The 18,340-nt window shown below is 43.8% G+C and overlaps 1 protein-coding gene across 1 annotated transcript in view; it reads right to left on the bottom strand.

Annotated features, from left to right (window-relative positions):
* The window catches only part of LOC124795782 (ovochymase-2-like), a 137,237-nt gene that overhangs the window by 12,113 nt on the left and 106,784 nt on the right, over positions 1-18,340 (bottom strand). The window contains exons 4-5 of the mRNA XM_047259864.1: positions 18,034-18,202; positions 7,705-7,859 (exon numbers count right to left, since the gene is read on the bottom strand). Coding sequence (XP_047115820.1) covers positions 7,705-7,859; positions 18,034-18,202 — 324 coding nt within the window. The remainder of the gene's footprint in view (positions 1-7,704; positions 7,860-18,033; positions 18,203-18,340) is intronic.

The raw sequence follows: 18,340 nt of genomic DNA on the forward strand, positions 1-18,340 counted from the left end.
CAGGAATCAATGTGAAACGTACGGCGAACGTATCCGTTAGGACAACGCGGCGAAATTTGGCGTAATTGGGCTGTGGAAGCAGACGACCGACGCGAGTGCCTTTGTTTAGAACACGACCACGTCCCTTTGTTTAAAGCACGACGTCTCCTGCAGCGTCTTTGCTGGGCTCGTGACCATACAGGTTGGACCCTAGGCACTGGAAAACGTGGCCTGGTCAGTTGAGTACCGATTTCAGATGGTAAGCGCCGATGGTAGTGTTCGATTGTGGCGTCGACGCCACGAAGCCATGGGCCCAAGTTATCAGCAAGGCAATGTACAAGCTGGTTGTGCACCCATAACTGTATTTACTTGGAATGGGTTGCGCCCTTTGGTTCAACTGAACCGATTATTGACTGGAAGTGGTTACGTTCGGCTTCTTCGAGCAGCTATTCATGTACTTCATCTTCCCAAACAACGATGGAATTTTTATGGAAGACAATGCTCCATGTCACCAGGCCACAACTGTTCACAACTGGTTTGAAGAACATTCTGGACAATTCGGGTGCCCGACTTGAATCCCACCGAACATTTATGGGACATAATCAAGACGTCAGTTTGTGCACAAAATACTGCACCGGGAACATTTTCGCAGTAATAGACGGTTATGGAGACAGCATGGCTCAATATTTCTTCAGGGTACTTCCAACGATTTGTTACGTCCATGCCACGTCGGGTTGCTGCACTACGCAGCGTAAGAGGAGGCCCGACACAATATTTGTGACTTTTGTCACCTCTGTATATAATAGTGCAATGGAAATGGAAATGTCGTGTGGCTAGGGCCTCCCGTCGGGTAGACCGTTCGTCCTCATCGACAACCGCTCTCTTCTCTTGTTTTAATGGCTCGATGAAGCTTCTTGATGACACAAGAGTGCCTACTGGCATTTATACAGCGAGCTGAGTAAAAAACGATGACGGATAAAATTCCCTCTAGATTAAAAGAGGATATTAGGCTCTTTTGGGAGTGATAGTGAAGTTTGCTAATCAATTTTTCACAGATTTTTTTTCCATTAGAGGCCCAGTAGGCACCAACTGCATGGATTTGGTTCCCGTGTGTAACCTGAACGCAGGTTCAATTCTCACCTTTATAAAGTCGGGTAGTTCGTCACTGTTCGGCTGAAACAATAGAGAAACACCTGTGCCACATCAATGCGATTTTTTTTACATTGATGTATTACAACACTCAGTTGACACACAACTGAAACCATCGGATCTCGTGAGGGGATGATAAGAATGGTATATCCAGTGTTTTCTTTGATTTCAAATTTAGTGCCTTTAAAAACTCAACAGATCGGTGGTTGCTTTCTGGAAGCCCATTTACGTTGGTGATCGCCATGAAGTCCTGCGAGCGCTATGCATGCAGACTGGCCAGTGGAAGCAGAAACCATTGCTCGTTAATTTATGGTTTGTCTCTTTTGCGATTTGAACTGCTAGGATAACTAAACTCCAAGACTTGATGCTTTTAGAGTTCATCCCTTATTTTTCTTACGCACATTCATTTTCAAAACAGTTTTTGTGAGCGGCTGTGCCAGTGGAAGGACTACTTTAATGTATGGTCTGAAATCGACATCCAAGACATTTTCCTGCCGCAGCCGTAACTTGCTTCGACGGCAAGAAAGGTCAGCTTATGCTATATCATTCACTCAGCGGAATCGGTTGAAACTGTGACGGCCCGGGCTCTTCTTTAACCTACTCGTAGCCAGGTTTCGAAATACAGACTTGCCCCATCGTATATTTTTCTTCGACATTATCTTATCTCCCTTGTTGTAGGAACAGGTGAGCGCCAGGATCTTTAGATACGTTCCCGCCCACGACAAACGTTTGTCGTTACAGACGTTGACGTGCGATTTCCGTTCACCTAATCCTAAATTCCTTGCAGCTCTTACATTGTTCCATTGCGACCCTTCCACATTACTTTGGAAGAAGAATGACATGAGAGGAACGTCCCATCCGATATGAGTTTCGAAAATTGTAACTTGACGATCACCTGAGACTGCTGCTTGTACCTGTACGTATAATTCGATCGTACCGTTAACGGCCGAACCAAATGAAAACTCGTTGTGACGATGATAGAAACCGTACTGGTCGCTTGTTAAGAGAAATGAAAAGCATACTGGCACTAGCACTTGTACGTATGGGCATAGAGTTATTGCCTTTTCCGCAATACGGAAAAAGGTAACTCATTGCAGTAGAAAGAGAAGGTAAAATTCGAGGGGAGCAGGAAATACGTTCTGAATATACAACAGAATTTTTCAGTTCGCTACAAAACCGCAAAATATTCTAGAGGCCATTTCAGAATAAGTATGTTAAAAAGTGAACTAAAAGTGAAAGCAACTCGAATGCGATTTTATCAAAAGAACGAGCAAGAAAAAAAATGACCAGGTGGTGGAGCGATGCTTCTATTAGTGGAAAGCTCATAAAAACACCGATATTTCTCCCCAAGGTTCCATCATCATTCACATCTCGACCCATCATGTCATACTGAATTCTCTTTCAATTCCGACTTCCAGTCTCACAGAGTTCGTAGCCCTCATAATTCCTTGAGAAACGGTTTTAAACTGTCGTGATCTTTTGATGCTAATTCGTCATTTGACATCATGCTCTTCCATTGTCGTGCTAAGTGCGTTGTACTACTGCAGTCGAAAGTGGCATTCAGTTTCGTGATAACAGATTTATGGATTGCGGTCCTCTTACCGAAACACACTGCACGCGTCTCTTGATAAACATCAGCTTCAGATTCCAATCACATGTCAGTTTAAAATAGAATTCAAGACGGTGACATAGTAACATGTCGACATCGACGCTTGTCGTGTTTCAAACCTTTTTACTTCCCCATCCGAGACTAATAAGAGCTCAAGTTAATTTATCGATCTTTACTTTTCTCACAATCGATTTCTCTAGAACTGTAAAGGTCTTTCGACCTGAGCTTAGACACGTGGCCCGCTTCACGTTGTAACCTGGAAGGAGACGTCATCTTCCGTCGTCGAAAAGTCACGTACGTGCTTTGTGAGAACGACTACTCTACTGATCGCTGTGGTGGAAGGAAAGCTCGTTAGATGGGCCGCGTTGTGCAGCTGCGGACATTCATTACTATGCCTTTACACAACCTTTTCTTTTAACAAGAGAGTGCAAATATTGCGTCTGCTCACGTTATAATCTTCCAGCCATTCGAGATTTATTCGAGCCGCTTCCTAGTACGTACATAGGCTTATACTGAGGAGCTAGCATATGATACGTGTAATCAGTATCTTCCACATTTATCCTTATTCCTCAAGCTGATTACAGAAAGAAACTAAAGCTACAGCTTGGCAGATCATAACTGAGGGTTTGCAATTAATAGGCATTCGCTTCGTAACGTGTTTAACGGCCGACTAATAATTCAAGACATGAAGAGGCCAATATGAACATCCTGTTTTTCGTGTTCTTTGTCTACATTATGTCTTATACTCCTCCCACCTTATGTTTTCTTGGTGCTTTTAGTAGTTCCAACAAATGCAAAATATTGTGTATATTGTACCTCTGCAACACAGGGTCATGCATTTTGAGCTTTCAGCTATTAGCTACGTTATTAATGCCTGTAATTGGAACTTTATATCTTTGCTATTTTTATTTAAAGTATCAATACAGAGAGATTAGAAAAGTTGCACACAACATTGAAGAAGTTGATAGAGGAGTCGAAATACAATAACTTTGGCACTGGAACTTATGATCTTGGAAGTAACCCTGAGCCTGTGAAAGCTTTGGAATGTCAAGAACAACAGGAAAAGTTAATGCACACGCACCGTAAGTTCAGCAGAGATAAAGTACTTTTTCTCGGTACGTACAACTGCTCGACATTTAAGCGCATTCTGTCTGTCGTCATGCTTGTAAGGTCTTGTGTATCATTTGCTGTGTACGTACATCAGTTTCTGATTCTTGCGCTCTGAAATAGGGCTGTTTACATTGCAGTACTGCTGTGGATCGGTAGTGTACACTGCAAGGTAAGTGCAGTGTTTGTGATGTATGTACACTAGGGCTACTCTGCGAAATGGAACAGCACACGTCTGCAGAACTGGGAGACGTACATTACGGGTATGGTTGAGCTACTGGCAATGCACACAAAGCTTAACACCAGTACCGTGCTCAATATCCAAGCAGTCCTAAATTACAGCCTCGAACATCTAACCGTCCACCACCATCTCGGGGATACAGGTGCTTCAGGGTTCGGATATGGGTGATTTCCGACAATGCGTTCAGTTTTATGAATTAATTCTTTGGCGTTGTAAGAATGAGCTCAACTTTATAAGCAACGTGTTGTTCACAGATGAGGCACGGCTCGCCGGAGATGGGTTCTCTAATTGTCGTAACAGCCACAACGGGGCACAGCACCACCACCAATAGCAAATGGTTCAAATGCCTCTGACAAGGGAACCTCCCCATCGCACCCCCCTCAGATTTAGTTATACGTTGGCACAGCGGATAGACCTTGAAAAACTGAACACAGATCAACCGAGGAAACAGGTAGAAGTTGTGTGAAACTATGAAAAAAATAAGAAAATATACAAACTGAGTGGTCCATGCGTAAGATAGGCAAAATCAATGAGAATGTGAGCTCAGGAGCGCCGTGGTCTCGTGGTTTGCGTGAGCAGGTCCTTGGTTCAAGTCTTTCCTCGAGTGAAAATTTTAATTTTTTATTTTCAGACGATTATTATCTGACAAACTCTTATGTTTTCGTCGCCTTTTTGGGAGTGATTATCACATCCACAAGAAAACCTAAAACGCCAAGTGTACAAGTTAGGTGGGTCGACAACATATTCCTGTCATGTGACGCACATGCCGCCACCAGTGTCGTATAGAATATATCCGATGTGTTTTCCTGTGAGGGGATCGGTTGACCTATGACCTTGCGATTAAATGTTTTCGGTTCCCATTGGAAAGGCACGTCCTTTCGCCCACTAATCGCACGGTTTTGCGGTGCAGTCACAAAACAGAGACAGTAAACTTATTAAAGTGAACAGAGACGTCAATGAACGGACGGACAGGTCATAACTTTGCGAAATTAAAAAAAGTAAACTTTTCACACGAGGGAAGACTTGAACCAAGGACTTCTCACTCCGCAGCTGCTCACGCTAACCACGGGACCACGGCGCTCCTGACCCCACACTCCTCTTGATGTTGCTGATCATGCACATGGACTACTCAGTTTGTATATTCTCTTATTTTTTTCATAGTTCCACACAACTTCTTCCTGTTTTCTCGATTGATCTGTGTTCAGTTTTTCAAGGCCTATCCACTGCGCCAACTTACAACTAAATCTGAGGGGGGTGCGATGGGAAGGTTCCCTTGTGAGCACTATGGGACTTAACATCTGAGGTCATCATCCCCTAGAACTTAGAACTACTTAAACCTAACTAACCTAAGGACATAAAAAACATCCATGCCCGAGGCAGATTCGAAACTGCGACAGTAGCAGCCGTGGGGTTCCGGAAAGAAGCGCCTAGAACCGCTTTTTTTTTTTTTTGTTCGTTATGGATCGTCGTGTTTGGCCGTTGCGGACGTCGCAAGACATCCTGTTCAAGTTCGGGGGTTGATCCTTCCACTCAGTTTTTTATTATAGAGGCCAACCGGCTCTCTGACCGAACACGCTGAGCTGCCGTGCCGGCTATACTGTAGAAGAAAATTATATACTCAGTGCCACATATCCCAAGCACTGAATTGGAAGGGGAGTTCCAACTGCATGACCACCTCGCTCTCCTCATCTGACAGCTCTTGAATCTTTTTATTTGTTTGTGGAACATATCAAAAGTCTTGTGTATATGACACCCATTTTCTGACTAGGCAACATGCTAGGATACTTACAGCGTCTGATGAGGTTCGTGCAATACTTGGTGTCCTTGGCAGAGTGCAGCAGAATTTTCTGTGAAGATGTTAGGCCCATACTGAATATCGTGGATGCCATTTATAACATCTTGTGCAACGTGCAACATTGCTGAGTAAAATGTCCGTTATTTTTGTTGAATCTAAACTGCTTGTGCATTGACTATTCTTGTTGTTCCTGATATTCCAGAGCTCTTATTTACTCAGGATGACTTCCAAGACCATAAGTTACAGTTCCAAATTTGTTGTATTTCGACTCCTCCATCACCTCCTTCAATTGTATGCATCCTTTTGAAACACTCAATACATTCAAAGTTGCTAGAAATGTTTTGCACACGTCGAGCATAACTTTCCAAAGTTGTATCAGCGTTCTTCCCAACATCGTAACCATGTCCTTCCACATATGTGAAGCTGCTTATTTGCGTAAAACGAGGTACATCAATGTATTTTCTTACAGATAATAAAGTAGGTTTCCCATTGTACGAGTCCACGCGATGCAGAGCAGGAGCAAAGAGAAATTCCGTTGCGGTATGTCACGTGTCAAGCGTGCAAGTCATCCCGCTTTCAGGACATAATTTAAAGTGATTAAACTGTTGATACGGCTTAGGTATGTATAAATCCTTTGCTAGCGTTCAGGATTTTCAGTGGCTAACATTCTTAGATCTGACTAATTTCCGATAGCAGTTCAGAACTTTTCTAGGGATGAGCTCACTGCATCTTCATAACTCTTAGTACAGTTCAGAGCAGTACATAACTGACATTCATTGAATTAGTTTCATGATTGCACTTCAGAGAGTTTACATGACCTATGTTTCGTCACGTAACATTAAATAGCATAAGCATTCCTTTAGACAACGTTTAAACTCCCTGGTGTTATTATTACTGCGTAACTGGAGTTTTATCACGTAGCCTAAGACATTATGAAAAAGAAAGAATAAAAAGAAAACGAAAAAGAAGAAAGATTTTAATTTTAATATCAATCATGCGCGCAAGAAAAACAAAAAGTAATGCCAAAATCTAAAGATAATCTAAGATAATATAAAAATAATACAAGGGCCGATCAGAAAGTTTCCGTCTGAGGGCGTTACTGCAACATTTGTGCAACGAAGCACGATTCCAATGCGGGTATATAAGCATCGACATGTAGGCAAGGGATTAGTGCGAAATTCGTGTCTGGCCGACGTGCGTGTGGCAAATGTGGAAACGCCAGCTATGGCGACGTCATTATCTCATGCGTCCAAACGGGACCTACGTGCTGTTATTCCTTTCTTGACTACCGAGGACAAATACCGGTAGACATCTGTCAGAGAATAATGAATGTGTATGGTGCAGGAGGTCTGTTAAAAACCACTGCTGTGGAGCGATGCGCCAAGTTCATGATAATGCACGTCCCCAAATTGCACATGTTGTAACACATACGTTACGCCAACTCAAGTGGGAGACATTTCAGGACCTGCCCTATGGTCCTGATTTCTCCTCATGTGATTATCACGCCTTTGGCCCCTTAAAAACGGCCTTGAAGGATTGACGATTCCCTTTGAACAAGAATTGCAGCAGGCAGTCATAGACTTTTCCACGAAGCAGGACGCCGTGTTTTATCAAACGGGTATCTTAAACCTGGTGGTAAGATAATTACCTAAATGCTCACAGTGACTTAGCCAGATTGACCTACCGATTTTGGAATATGTGGCCTTCGAACGGAAACTTTTTGATAGCCCTTTATATTAGGGAAAACGAAGCACTTGTAGGTAATGAGAAACAAAATAAAAAACTATCACACGCCGAACATCAGGAATGATACAACATACTGACCGGAAGAATCCGAGGAAGGTGACTAAGTTCCACGCTACCGGCGTCTCACAACACTCCTCTTCTGGCGCAGAGCTAGCCGACAGCAGGCCGAATAGCTGGAGACGCCGGTTGACAAGGCACACCACAGGCCCTCCCGCGTCGCCGCTGCACATCGTCTGCCGACAAACACATAAAACAATCTGAACACAAATCTCTGATTTTCTCTGTTACTGGAATTCCTAGCATTTCGAGTTCCATTACAGTGAATGCTGCGATTGATAGTGTTGTCTGTTTTATGTGTACATTAACAAAAATATGTTAAAATGTGAATAGTTAATCTGGACATCCTATATTACTTAAATATACGCAAAAAGAGTATTCTAGTCTACAGACTGCCACCAACCATGTCCGCAACAGTGTTCCAAATCCAACGTTTATACGGATACTCTACTATCTGAGTACCCACTCCTGACCTGGTATGTACACTGTGTGATCAAAAGTATCCGGGCACCTGGCTGAAAATGACTTACAAGTTCGTGGCGCCCTCCGTCGGTAATGCTGGTATTCAACATGGTGTTGGCCCACTCGTAGCCTTGATACCAGCTTCTACTCTCGCAGGCATACGTTCAATCAGGTGCTGGAAGGTTTCTTGGGGAATGGCAGCCCATTCTTCACGGATTGCTGCATTGAGGAGAGGTATCGATGTCGGTCGGTGAGGCCTGGCACGAAGTCGGCGTTCAAAAACACTCCAAAGGTGTTCTATAGGATTCAAGTCTGGACTCTGTGCAGGCCAGCCCATTACAGGGATGTTATTGTCGTGTAACTACTCCGCCACAGGCCATGCACTATGAACTGGTGTTCGATCGGTCGAAAGATGCAACCGCCATCCCCGAATTGCTCTTCAACATTGGGAAGCAAGAAGGTGCTTAAAACATCAATGTAGGCCTGTGCTGTGATAGTGCCACGCAAAACAACAAGGGGTGCAAGCCCCCTCCATGAAAAACATGACCACACCATAACACTACTGACTCCGATTTTACTGTTGGCACCACACACGTTGGCAGATGACATACACCGGACATTAGCCATACCCCACCCTGCCATCGGATCGCCACATTATATACCTGATTCGTCACTCCACACAACGTTTTCCACTGTTCAATCGTCCAATGTTTACGCTCCTTACACCAAGCGAGGCGTCGGTTGGCATTTGCCGACGTGATGTGTTGCTTATGACCAGCCGCTCCACCATGAAATCCAAGTTTTCTCACCTCCCGCCTGTCATAGTACTTGCAGTGGATCCTGATAAAGTTTGGAATTCCTGTGTGATGGTCTGGATAGATGTTTGCCCACTACACATTACCACCCTCTTCAACTATCGGCGGTCTCTGTCAGTGAACAGACGAGGTCGGTCTGTACGCTTTTGTGCTGTATGTGGCCCTTCACGCTACCAGTTCACTATCACATCGGAAACAGTGGACCTAGGGATGTTTAGGAGTGTGGAAATGTTGCGTACAGACGTATGACACAAGAGACACCCAATCACCTGACCACGTTCGAAGTCCGTGAGTTCCGCGGAGCGCTCGATTCTGCTTTCTCACGATGTCTAATGACTACTGAGGTCGCTGATATGGAGTACCTGGCAGTAGTTGGCAGCACAATTCACCTAATATGAAAAAGTATGTTTTGGGGGTGTCCGCATACTTTTGATCACATTGTGTATTTGTTCCAACCTTCTATTAGTCCGACCCCCTCCCCCTCTCTCTGTCGGTCTTCGCCTTCCCCCTCTCCCTGTACATCTCCGCCTTCATCCCCCTATCTGTCCATCCGCTCCTCCATCCTCTCTCTGTCCCTCTCATCGTCTTCCCTCCCTCTGTTCATTTCCTCCTGCTCCTTCTTTCACTACATTATCATCCCCATCCCAATAGGAAGTTTCTCATTCTTACCCCCACGGTATTTCTTTCCAAATAGTAAGTAATATGTGTACCAAGTTTGGTTGAAATTAATCCAAGGGTTTAGGAGGTTTTTTACTGGCAGCTTTGCCGGTGTGCACACTTGTCACATATATTTCACATATTTCACTCACATTTCTACACATAGTCCACATGTATCTCTGGCGAATTCCGCCTTGCACGTTTGTTTTCACGCATCTCAGTGTTTATGACTTCGTATCTCCTGAGCTATGTATCGTGCAATGATATAATTTTGCTGGTAAATTTAGAGGTATATGTGAATACTGTCTGCAAAATGTGGCGCGAATGTACTCAATAGTGAAGAAATAATAAATTAAAACGTCACGTTTCATACGGCTTCCAACATTTTGTTGTGTGTTTCAGCGAGAAGAAGTCTTGTAAAGGCTTGAAATTGTGTCTAAAGTTTGTTGTAAGTCACTAAGAGCTCTCTTCTCAAATATTACATGAATTTATTCTGGCTATTTGCGCGTCGTGTGCTGTTATACGTTTCATCCTCACCCATTTCAGAGGGAGGTGGTCGTTATCATGCTGTGGTTCTTTCCTGACAGTAACTGATATGTGTGCGAAGTTTGGTTGAAATCGCTCCAGTGGCTTAGGTGGTATTGTGGAACATCTGTAGACTGGTATGATGTACACTGTCTTGTAGCTGTAAACAGCGGCCTCAGTGTTGACCTTTTGGCATGGTTAGTCCAGTTGAGACTATCTATATAAGTGGTTTTAATCTTGTAACTTAAGCTTACTGGTAAATATTTTATGACTGTCTCACATTTACAGCTTATACAACTACACATTATAAAGCATGCGTGCCACCTTGTTGCTAACTGATTCTTTATATACTTTTTAGCACTGATGACCGAAATCTAAATTTGTAACAAACATTATTTGTGATTCATTGCAGCAACCTTCACTACCTGTGAATGACGTTTTCCGGACCATGTTGCTTTGGTGTGCTGTAAAGTGGAATCTTCGAACTGTACGTCGGAACATCCTAAATTTTTCTTTTGTCTTTAAACCAAACATATTGCTTTTTAAACTCACGTCTTATGAGTTCATTTTACTAAGAACCATATGATTTTTTGTATTTAATCTATTTGAAGGTCCCACGCCTGCTGGCGGCTGTATTCTTGCCTTATGGAAGCTGAATAGGTTCGTCACAGATACTCTGATAAACAGTCGCTCAACTAAAGAGAATTATAAATAATAACAAGTAGAATTTCTGGCTCTTGTAGTTAGGCTCCACATGCTGGTGAAAGGTAGGTCACCGTCTGCTTAACTGCTGACTGCTGCTACGACACATCGTGTCGTGTCGCCTCATTTATCTATAATGAAATGCTATGTATGAAGGAAAACAGGATAGCAATTGATTATTTTGATAATTAAGTATTTTCTGCGTTCTGAGGTCATGTATACACAAAAGGTGAGACGGCTTGACGCTATGTGCAAAGTAATCTATTGTATTTGTGAACGTGCTCTGCTACTTACACCCATTAGCCTACGTATACAGGCTAATTTTCTTTCGTTGCGCTGAATTTATAAAAGTGTGCTGCGTGACTGTTTTCTACTTGCTTTCGAGTCAGATCGCATTACGAAGTTGTTCTTTTGGGCATTAATTTCAGTCTGTCGATTTGGACCCGTAAAAAAGAAAAGAAAGAAAGGAAGAAACATGGTGAGTTGTTTCTGATTAATAAGTCCTGAATTCAGTCAGAAATATGGTGCAATACTTGGTAAGCTCGTATTTTGTTCACGTAAAGACAGGGCTGAACTATCCAAGCGTCGAGTAACACATCAGTTTCGACACCTTTGTTCATAATGCATTGGATCTCATGTACAAACAGATGGAGCAGAGTTTCTAAAAGTCCATGTTGATTTTTGTGGAGATTTTCGTTCTCCCAAAAGGTCGGAAGACATGAAAGTAGAATATGTTCTGTAATTCTACAACAGTCTGACAGCAGTGATATAGGTCCACAATTATACTGATCAGTGAGAACATTATGACCGCCTGCCTAATAGCTGGTATATCCACTTTGGCATGGATAACAGAGGTGACACGTCGTGGCCTTGATAGGTCGCTGGAGATAGTTGGAACCACATCTGCACACACAAGTCACCTAATTCCCGAAAATTCCGGGGATGGGAGCGTGACACTAGCCCAATCATATCCCAGATGTGTTCGACCAGGTTCAGATCTGGTGAGTTGGGGGAGGGGAGCAGCATATCAATTGGAACTCGCCACTGCGTTCCTTGAACCACTCCATCGCAATCCTGTTGGCATGGTGGCATAGCGCATTATCTTGTATAAAAGGCCACAGCTGTCAGGAAACATAATCGTTACGGTGTACGTGGTCTGCAACCAGTGTATGGTACTCCTTGGGCGTCACGATGCCTTGCATACGCTCCACTGGACCCATGGACCCTCATGTGAATGTTCTCCAGAGCGTTATAGAGCCGCCACCAGTTTGTCTCTGTCCCACAGTATAGGTATCAAGGAGCCATTCCTGTGGAAGACGACTGATTTGCACCCTCCCATAGGTATGATGAAGAAAGTTGAGAGGTGGCATCCTACAACACTGTCAGTCAAATTAATATTCATATTTAAGGTCATCATCTCGGTGTCCTCCCCGTACTACATTTGGTATGTATGGTATATGACTTTTTACATGAGAAAATTGTGGGTAGAATGTTCATAAAACTGCAGGTGTAGCCTGTAGAAACTTGTTCCCAAGGGTCCATAGAGGAGGCGACAGAGAACATGGAGAGTGATTGATTGCAGGACATAAATACTGAGTCCAGCGACTTGGCTGTACGAGTCATTCTGGGAAGCAATGTTCTATGGATTGTAACCTGCAGAGGGACATCGGGCTGAAGCACTACCCTGTTTCCACTTAAGGTCAAAGCAGGCGGGCGCCGGTTCGCTAACATTTTATCTACGCTAGGTGACAGTCTGTCACAGAGGTGGCCAGTTGGCAGAAAGTTGGTGGAGGAAGCCATTTAAGAGAGACTGCTGTAATCCGAGATTCTGTGCAAACGGTGGACAGGTCATACAACTCCAAGCATTCTTATGTTAGAAGCGGGGATGATACGGACAGCGGGGCTGGGGAACATGTTTAGTGGAGGCAAGACTGTAGCTCGCCTGACGCCAGGAAGTAGCCAGGTTCTTTTAGAGAGCGGCAAAAACATATACGTCATGAACACAGCTGTCTGGGAAGCTTAACAGCCTTCTCTCGGAAGCTGGAACCGGTTGGCCTTGAAAGATTAGGATCTCTCCATAAATGAGGGACTGTGGTCGCTGAATGGTTCCTCTCAGTATATGCAAAGCAGAGGCTTGCTCCTCCAGTGTGGGAACGCTGGTGCTGTGTCTGGATTGCCTACCAGCCTAACAGAACTGTCAGGACGGGAGATTCAGTAAGTAGAGGACAGTTTGACTGGTTTGTACAATGGGGAGGGTGTTTCGTTTTTGCTGATTCAGCTATGGTACCGAGGCTTGGTGGAAGGTGGTTGTGTTTCTTTGTGTTCTTCATCGTCTGTTCCTCCCCTGGTGGAGAACATTTGGTGTTTCCCTAGTGGGTGAGACACATGGTCTGCAACTTGTGGTGGACTAAGAGCAAGTGACAATTACCAACTGTACCAACAGTGGAACTGCATATCATCTTGAACATATTCCATGTCACGAGGGTGAATTTATTTGTCCTCAGTCGGCCCTTCCAGCAAGCACCGTCGTGACTCTGAGTCAAACCGGTTTGGCCAGACCACCGAATGGGTGCACCTCACACTGAAATCTGCTGAGATTTCGGGACTCTGATACGAAACTTTCCCACGTTCTACAATCACAACGCCAGCCCGTGTACTTCGCAAATTTTCGCGAATGCGTCAGAATTACAGCTGCGCTGCATGCCACTCCTCGCCTGCAGCGCACTGTTTTCTGCTGTCGACTGAATCAAGGTGGGATGATGAAGTATTACTGCACTTGTGTAGGGTTGTTAAATGATATTTACAGCTCTATGTTCTCCGTGAACCATAGTTAGTGAATATAATTGGGCCTCAAAGTGGATTCAAGTAAGTAAAGTCAGACTGCGTTGTAAAAGTGATTAATTCAGGGGAGAATTTGTATAGCTTCCACCCCAATGAATGCTCTTCCAGTCAAGCACAGCCCCTTTTCTGATTTGTGCTTGACATTTTTTACTGAACAATTTATCATCTTGTTGTAGTTATAAAAGGATTAATAAAAGCTTGTCATTATTTTTCTAAATTTAAATACGTCATTGGTCGTTCATGCTCCCTCAACTATTCACTGTTTTTATTTTATTGTGGTGATGCATGGGAGCATCAGCAATTCAAGGTTCACTCTTATTAAATTATTTAACTTTATTATTAATTTGAGTTCTGAAAGTGATCGCAAACATAGGCAACAAAAGTGTCAAGAGTAAATTCACTAATTTCGTATATAAAAATTAAGGGTGCAGGTCACAATTTGAAGGTTCTTGAGAAGATAATACTTTTGTTTATGAAAAGATAATAACATTTAGCATCACTCGGACATATATCTGTGACTAAAGCACAGCTTGCAAGGTATCGGGATTCATCAGACCATGTAACGCTCTGCCACTGTGGCAACATCCTGTGCCAGTGGTCAAGTGCCCATGTCATTCATAGTGGCCGATGTCATGGTATTAACATTGGCACATGCATGGGTCATCGGCGACAGAGGTCCATCGTAAGGAGTGTTGGATGCACTGTGTGTTCAGACACACTTGTACTCTGTTCAGTATTAAATTCTGATGTTAGTTCCGCCACTGTTTGCAGTCTGTCCAGTTTTACCAGTCTGCCCACCCTACGATAACCGACGTCTGCAGTGAGGGGTGGCCACACTCATTCCATGCCAAGTGACGCTGTTATCTCCTGGATGGGTTTATACTGATAGTAGGTCAGTGGTCAAAATGTTCTGACAGAGCAGTGTTTGTGTATCTACCAACTGATCCTTCTTGAGTAGGGAATGATCAGCGCTTTTTTTTCCAATCGCCTGGTATCCATCGGTGCTCCAGCAACTTATGATGGAAGGGGAGTAAGCTCTTTCACATAACCAGTGCAAAGTCTCAAGGATGCCTCATCCAGTCACATGTCTTTCTACTGTTGAACGATTTTTATTAGTTTGCTTTTCCATGATCACTTAGCTCAACACCTGACATCCCAATGTTCGTGTTGTGATTGAGAGGAGGAATCATATTTTGATCGTCCTCAGTGAAAACATTTTGGAAGACCAAAAGACTGAGCAGCTGTGTAGATAACTAGCTTTATCTGAGGCTTCCCCTCGTATGTGCATGCAACATACACTGAAGAGCCAAAGAAACTGGTAAACCTGCCTAATATCGTGTAGGGACCCTGTGAACACGCAGAAGTGCTGCAACACGATGCGGCATGGACTCAACTAATGTCTGAAGTAGTGCTGGAGGGAATTGGCACTATGAATCCTGCAGGGCTGCCCTTAAATCCGTAAGAATACGAGGGGGTGGAGATCTCTTCTGAACAGCACGTTGCAAGGCCAGCGGAAGTGTTTAAACTCAGAAGAGTTTTTCTGGAGCCACTCTGTAGCAATTCTGAACGTGTGGGGTGGCGCATTGTCCTATTGCACTTGTCCAAGTCTGTCGGAATAAGCAATGGACACGAATGGATACAGGTGATCAGGAATGATGCTTAGTACGTGTCACTTGTCAGAGTCGTATCTGGACGTATCAGGGGTCCCATATCACTCCAACTGCACATGCCCCACACCATTACAGAGTCTCCACAGCTTGAACAGTCCCTCGCTGACATGCAGGGACCATGGATTCATGAGATTGTCTCCATACCTGTACACATAAATCCACTCAATACGAACAGGCAACATTTTCCCAGTCATTAACAGTTCAATGTCGGTGTTGATGGGCTCAGCCGTGGTGTAAAGCTTTTGTGTCGTGAAGTCATCAAGGGTACAAGAGTGGGCATTCGGCTCCAAAAGCCCATATCTACGATGTTTCGTTGTATGGTTCGCATGCTGACACTTGTTGATGGCCCAGTATTGAAATCTGCAGCAATTTGCGGAAGGTTTGCACTTCAGTCCCATTGAACGATTCTCTTCAGTCATCGTTGGTCCCGTTCTTGTGGGATCTTTTTCCGGCCACAGCGATGCCAGAGATTTGATGTTTTACCGGATTCCTGATATTCACAGTATACTCGTGAAATGATCGTACGGGAAAATCGCCACTTCATCGCTGCCTCGGAGATGCTGTGCCCCTTCGCTCGTGCGCCGACTATAACACCACTTTCAAACACACGTAAATCTTGATAACCTGTCATTGCAGCAGTAACCGATCTATCAACTGCGCTAGACCTTGTCTTCTATAGCCGTTGCCGACAGCAGAACCGTATTCTGCCTGTTTACATATCTCTGTATTTTAATACAAATGCCTATGCCAATTTCTTTGGTACTTTAGTGTATATTGCACTCATATTTGCGTGATTCTCTGCTGTTTTACACCGTATGACTCCAGATGGAATGTTAAATTCACCGTGATGTTCAGGCATGCGGCATGATCTTAGCTCCTACAACCCATCAACAACATTATTGGTTCACTGCAGTGCTCATTCTCGCAAACTGACTAACACAGGGAATAGCACGAATAAGGCACAAATTGAATTTCACACTTTAAAAGTATTGCAAGAGAACTACATACAGGAAACAAATACCAACAGATAGTTTTAGAAAATTTTTAAATATCACCCCATTCTCAACCCCTTATTCTCCATCATCCTTTGGAATAGTAAGGATATCTTACTGCCACAATACTTTTATACAAATAATGAATCATATTTGTACCCAGTTTGCTTGAAAATGCTCCTGTTTTTATGTCAACACCTCTGTACCTCCCACCTCCTCCCCACAGCTGGAGTGAGTCTTGCCGTCACAGTAATTTTTTTGTAGCTTACAAGTGATACGTGTGCCTAGTTTGATAGAAATTGCTTCAGGCTTTACAAAGGTGAACCTCTCAGCCAAATGAGTTGTCGCAGTCTCATTCTGCAGCAGGTAATTTGCGCACACTGGAGCTGTAGGGGATGTCACGCAATCTGCCAAGCACAGCTGTCGTGTATGAACTCCAATTCGACTGCATTATGCTTCTTTGTCACCCAGGTTTCACTCTCACCCCTACCCGCATGGGAAGTCAATGGTTCTTACCCCAACAGTTCACCTTTGCAGAAAGTAAATGATATGTATATCAAGTTTTGCTGAAATCGTTCAAGTGGTTTAAGAGTATATATATATATATATATATATATATATATATATATATATATATATATATGGTGTTTTAAAGTCTTGGCGACAAACGTCTACCGGTGATAGATTACGTCATGTGGAGGAGCGTCTTTTATTAGAGATAAAATGTTTGCTGGAGGTTACAGACGCTGTAGCATTGTATGCAATGTGGTTGCCTGTCATCCAGTCACCTGCTCAGCGTAAAAGACGTCTAAGATATCTGTCTTGGCTTCGAGACACTCAATCTCAAGGTTTTCTTATTGAAAAGCACTCTATCAATTTAATGGGACCTGCTAGTTCAGTGAAATCTGGTCATCCCAGGGCCAACCAATACTAAAGGACGACTGGCATCGCCGGGAAACGTCAGCGGATATTTTATCTATGAAAAACGTTGTTACCCATGACATGATCTGTCTTCCCTAGACGTTTGTCGTAAAGACATTGAAACACTTTGTATATAGATTTTGACCTGCTTATTGATTTTACATTAGTCACAAACTTGTTACGATTTCTGTCACATGGGAAAGCAAAATTTTACTACCTAATCCAGTGAATGCTTCTCACATTGGTCTCCTTACGTTCAGGATGGCTTCTTCAAGCATTTGTTTGCCAGCAAGGCTTTTACTTTACTTACATATGTGATGCAGCTGCTTTTTCTTTCATCGCAGATTTCTGTCACGGTTATTGAATGCCAGCAGATCTTTCCTATCGTTCATATACTTGAATGAAATTTTCACTCTACAGCGGAGTTTGCGCTGATATGAAACTTCCTGGCAGAATAAAACTGTGTGCCGGACCGAGACTCGAACTCGGGACCTTTGCCTTTCGCGGGCAAGTGCTCTACCGACTGAGCTACCCAAGCACGACTCACACCTCGTCCTCATAGCTTTACTTCTGCCAGTACCTCATCTCCTCCCTTCCAAACTTTACAGAAGCTCTCCTGCGAACCTTGCAAGTGAAAATTTCATTCTAGACTAGACAATTGCGACTGTGCCTGCTCACTAGCCAATTCTGAGTGTCTAGTGTCCTAAAAATTCTTCTCGTACGCCTGAAAACATGTATGGACTGAAGTGAGTCTGGCAGCGCTACCTTGTTCCTAGTGTCTGTGGTACACATGAACTGCTCGCTGGCAAAGTCCCGGCAGGCCCTCCAGGTCTCCATGACCTGCCGGTAAGCATGCAGGTAGCCCACCGCGAGGCCGGTCTCCTTCCTCCCAAAGCCGGCCACCTGGCACCTCAGCTTGAAAGCAGGGTTCAACCTGCAACAGCGACATCCATATTCACAGCTGTGTTTGCCTTCCGACCACCTAGACTGTGATATTTTAGTTCTGGAACAGGATGTAAAACATGTAATAAGAAACGATACTTCCATCGTAACATTACGGCTGTGTTTGCTG

This window comes from Schistocerca piceifrons, chromosome 4, assembly GCF_021461385.2.
Source record: "Schistocerca piceifrons isolate TAMUIC-IGC-003096 chromosome 4, iqSchPice1.1, whole genome shotgun sequence".
Taxonomy (NCBI): Eukaryota; Metazoa; Arthropoda; class Insecta; order Orthoptera; family Acrididae; genus Schistocerca; species Schistocerca piceifrons.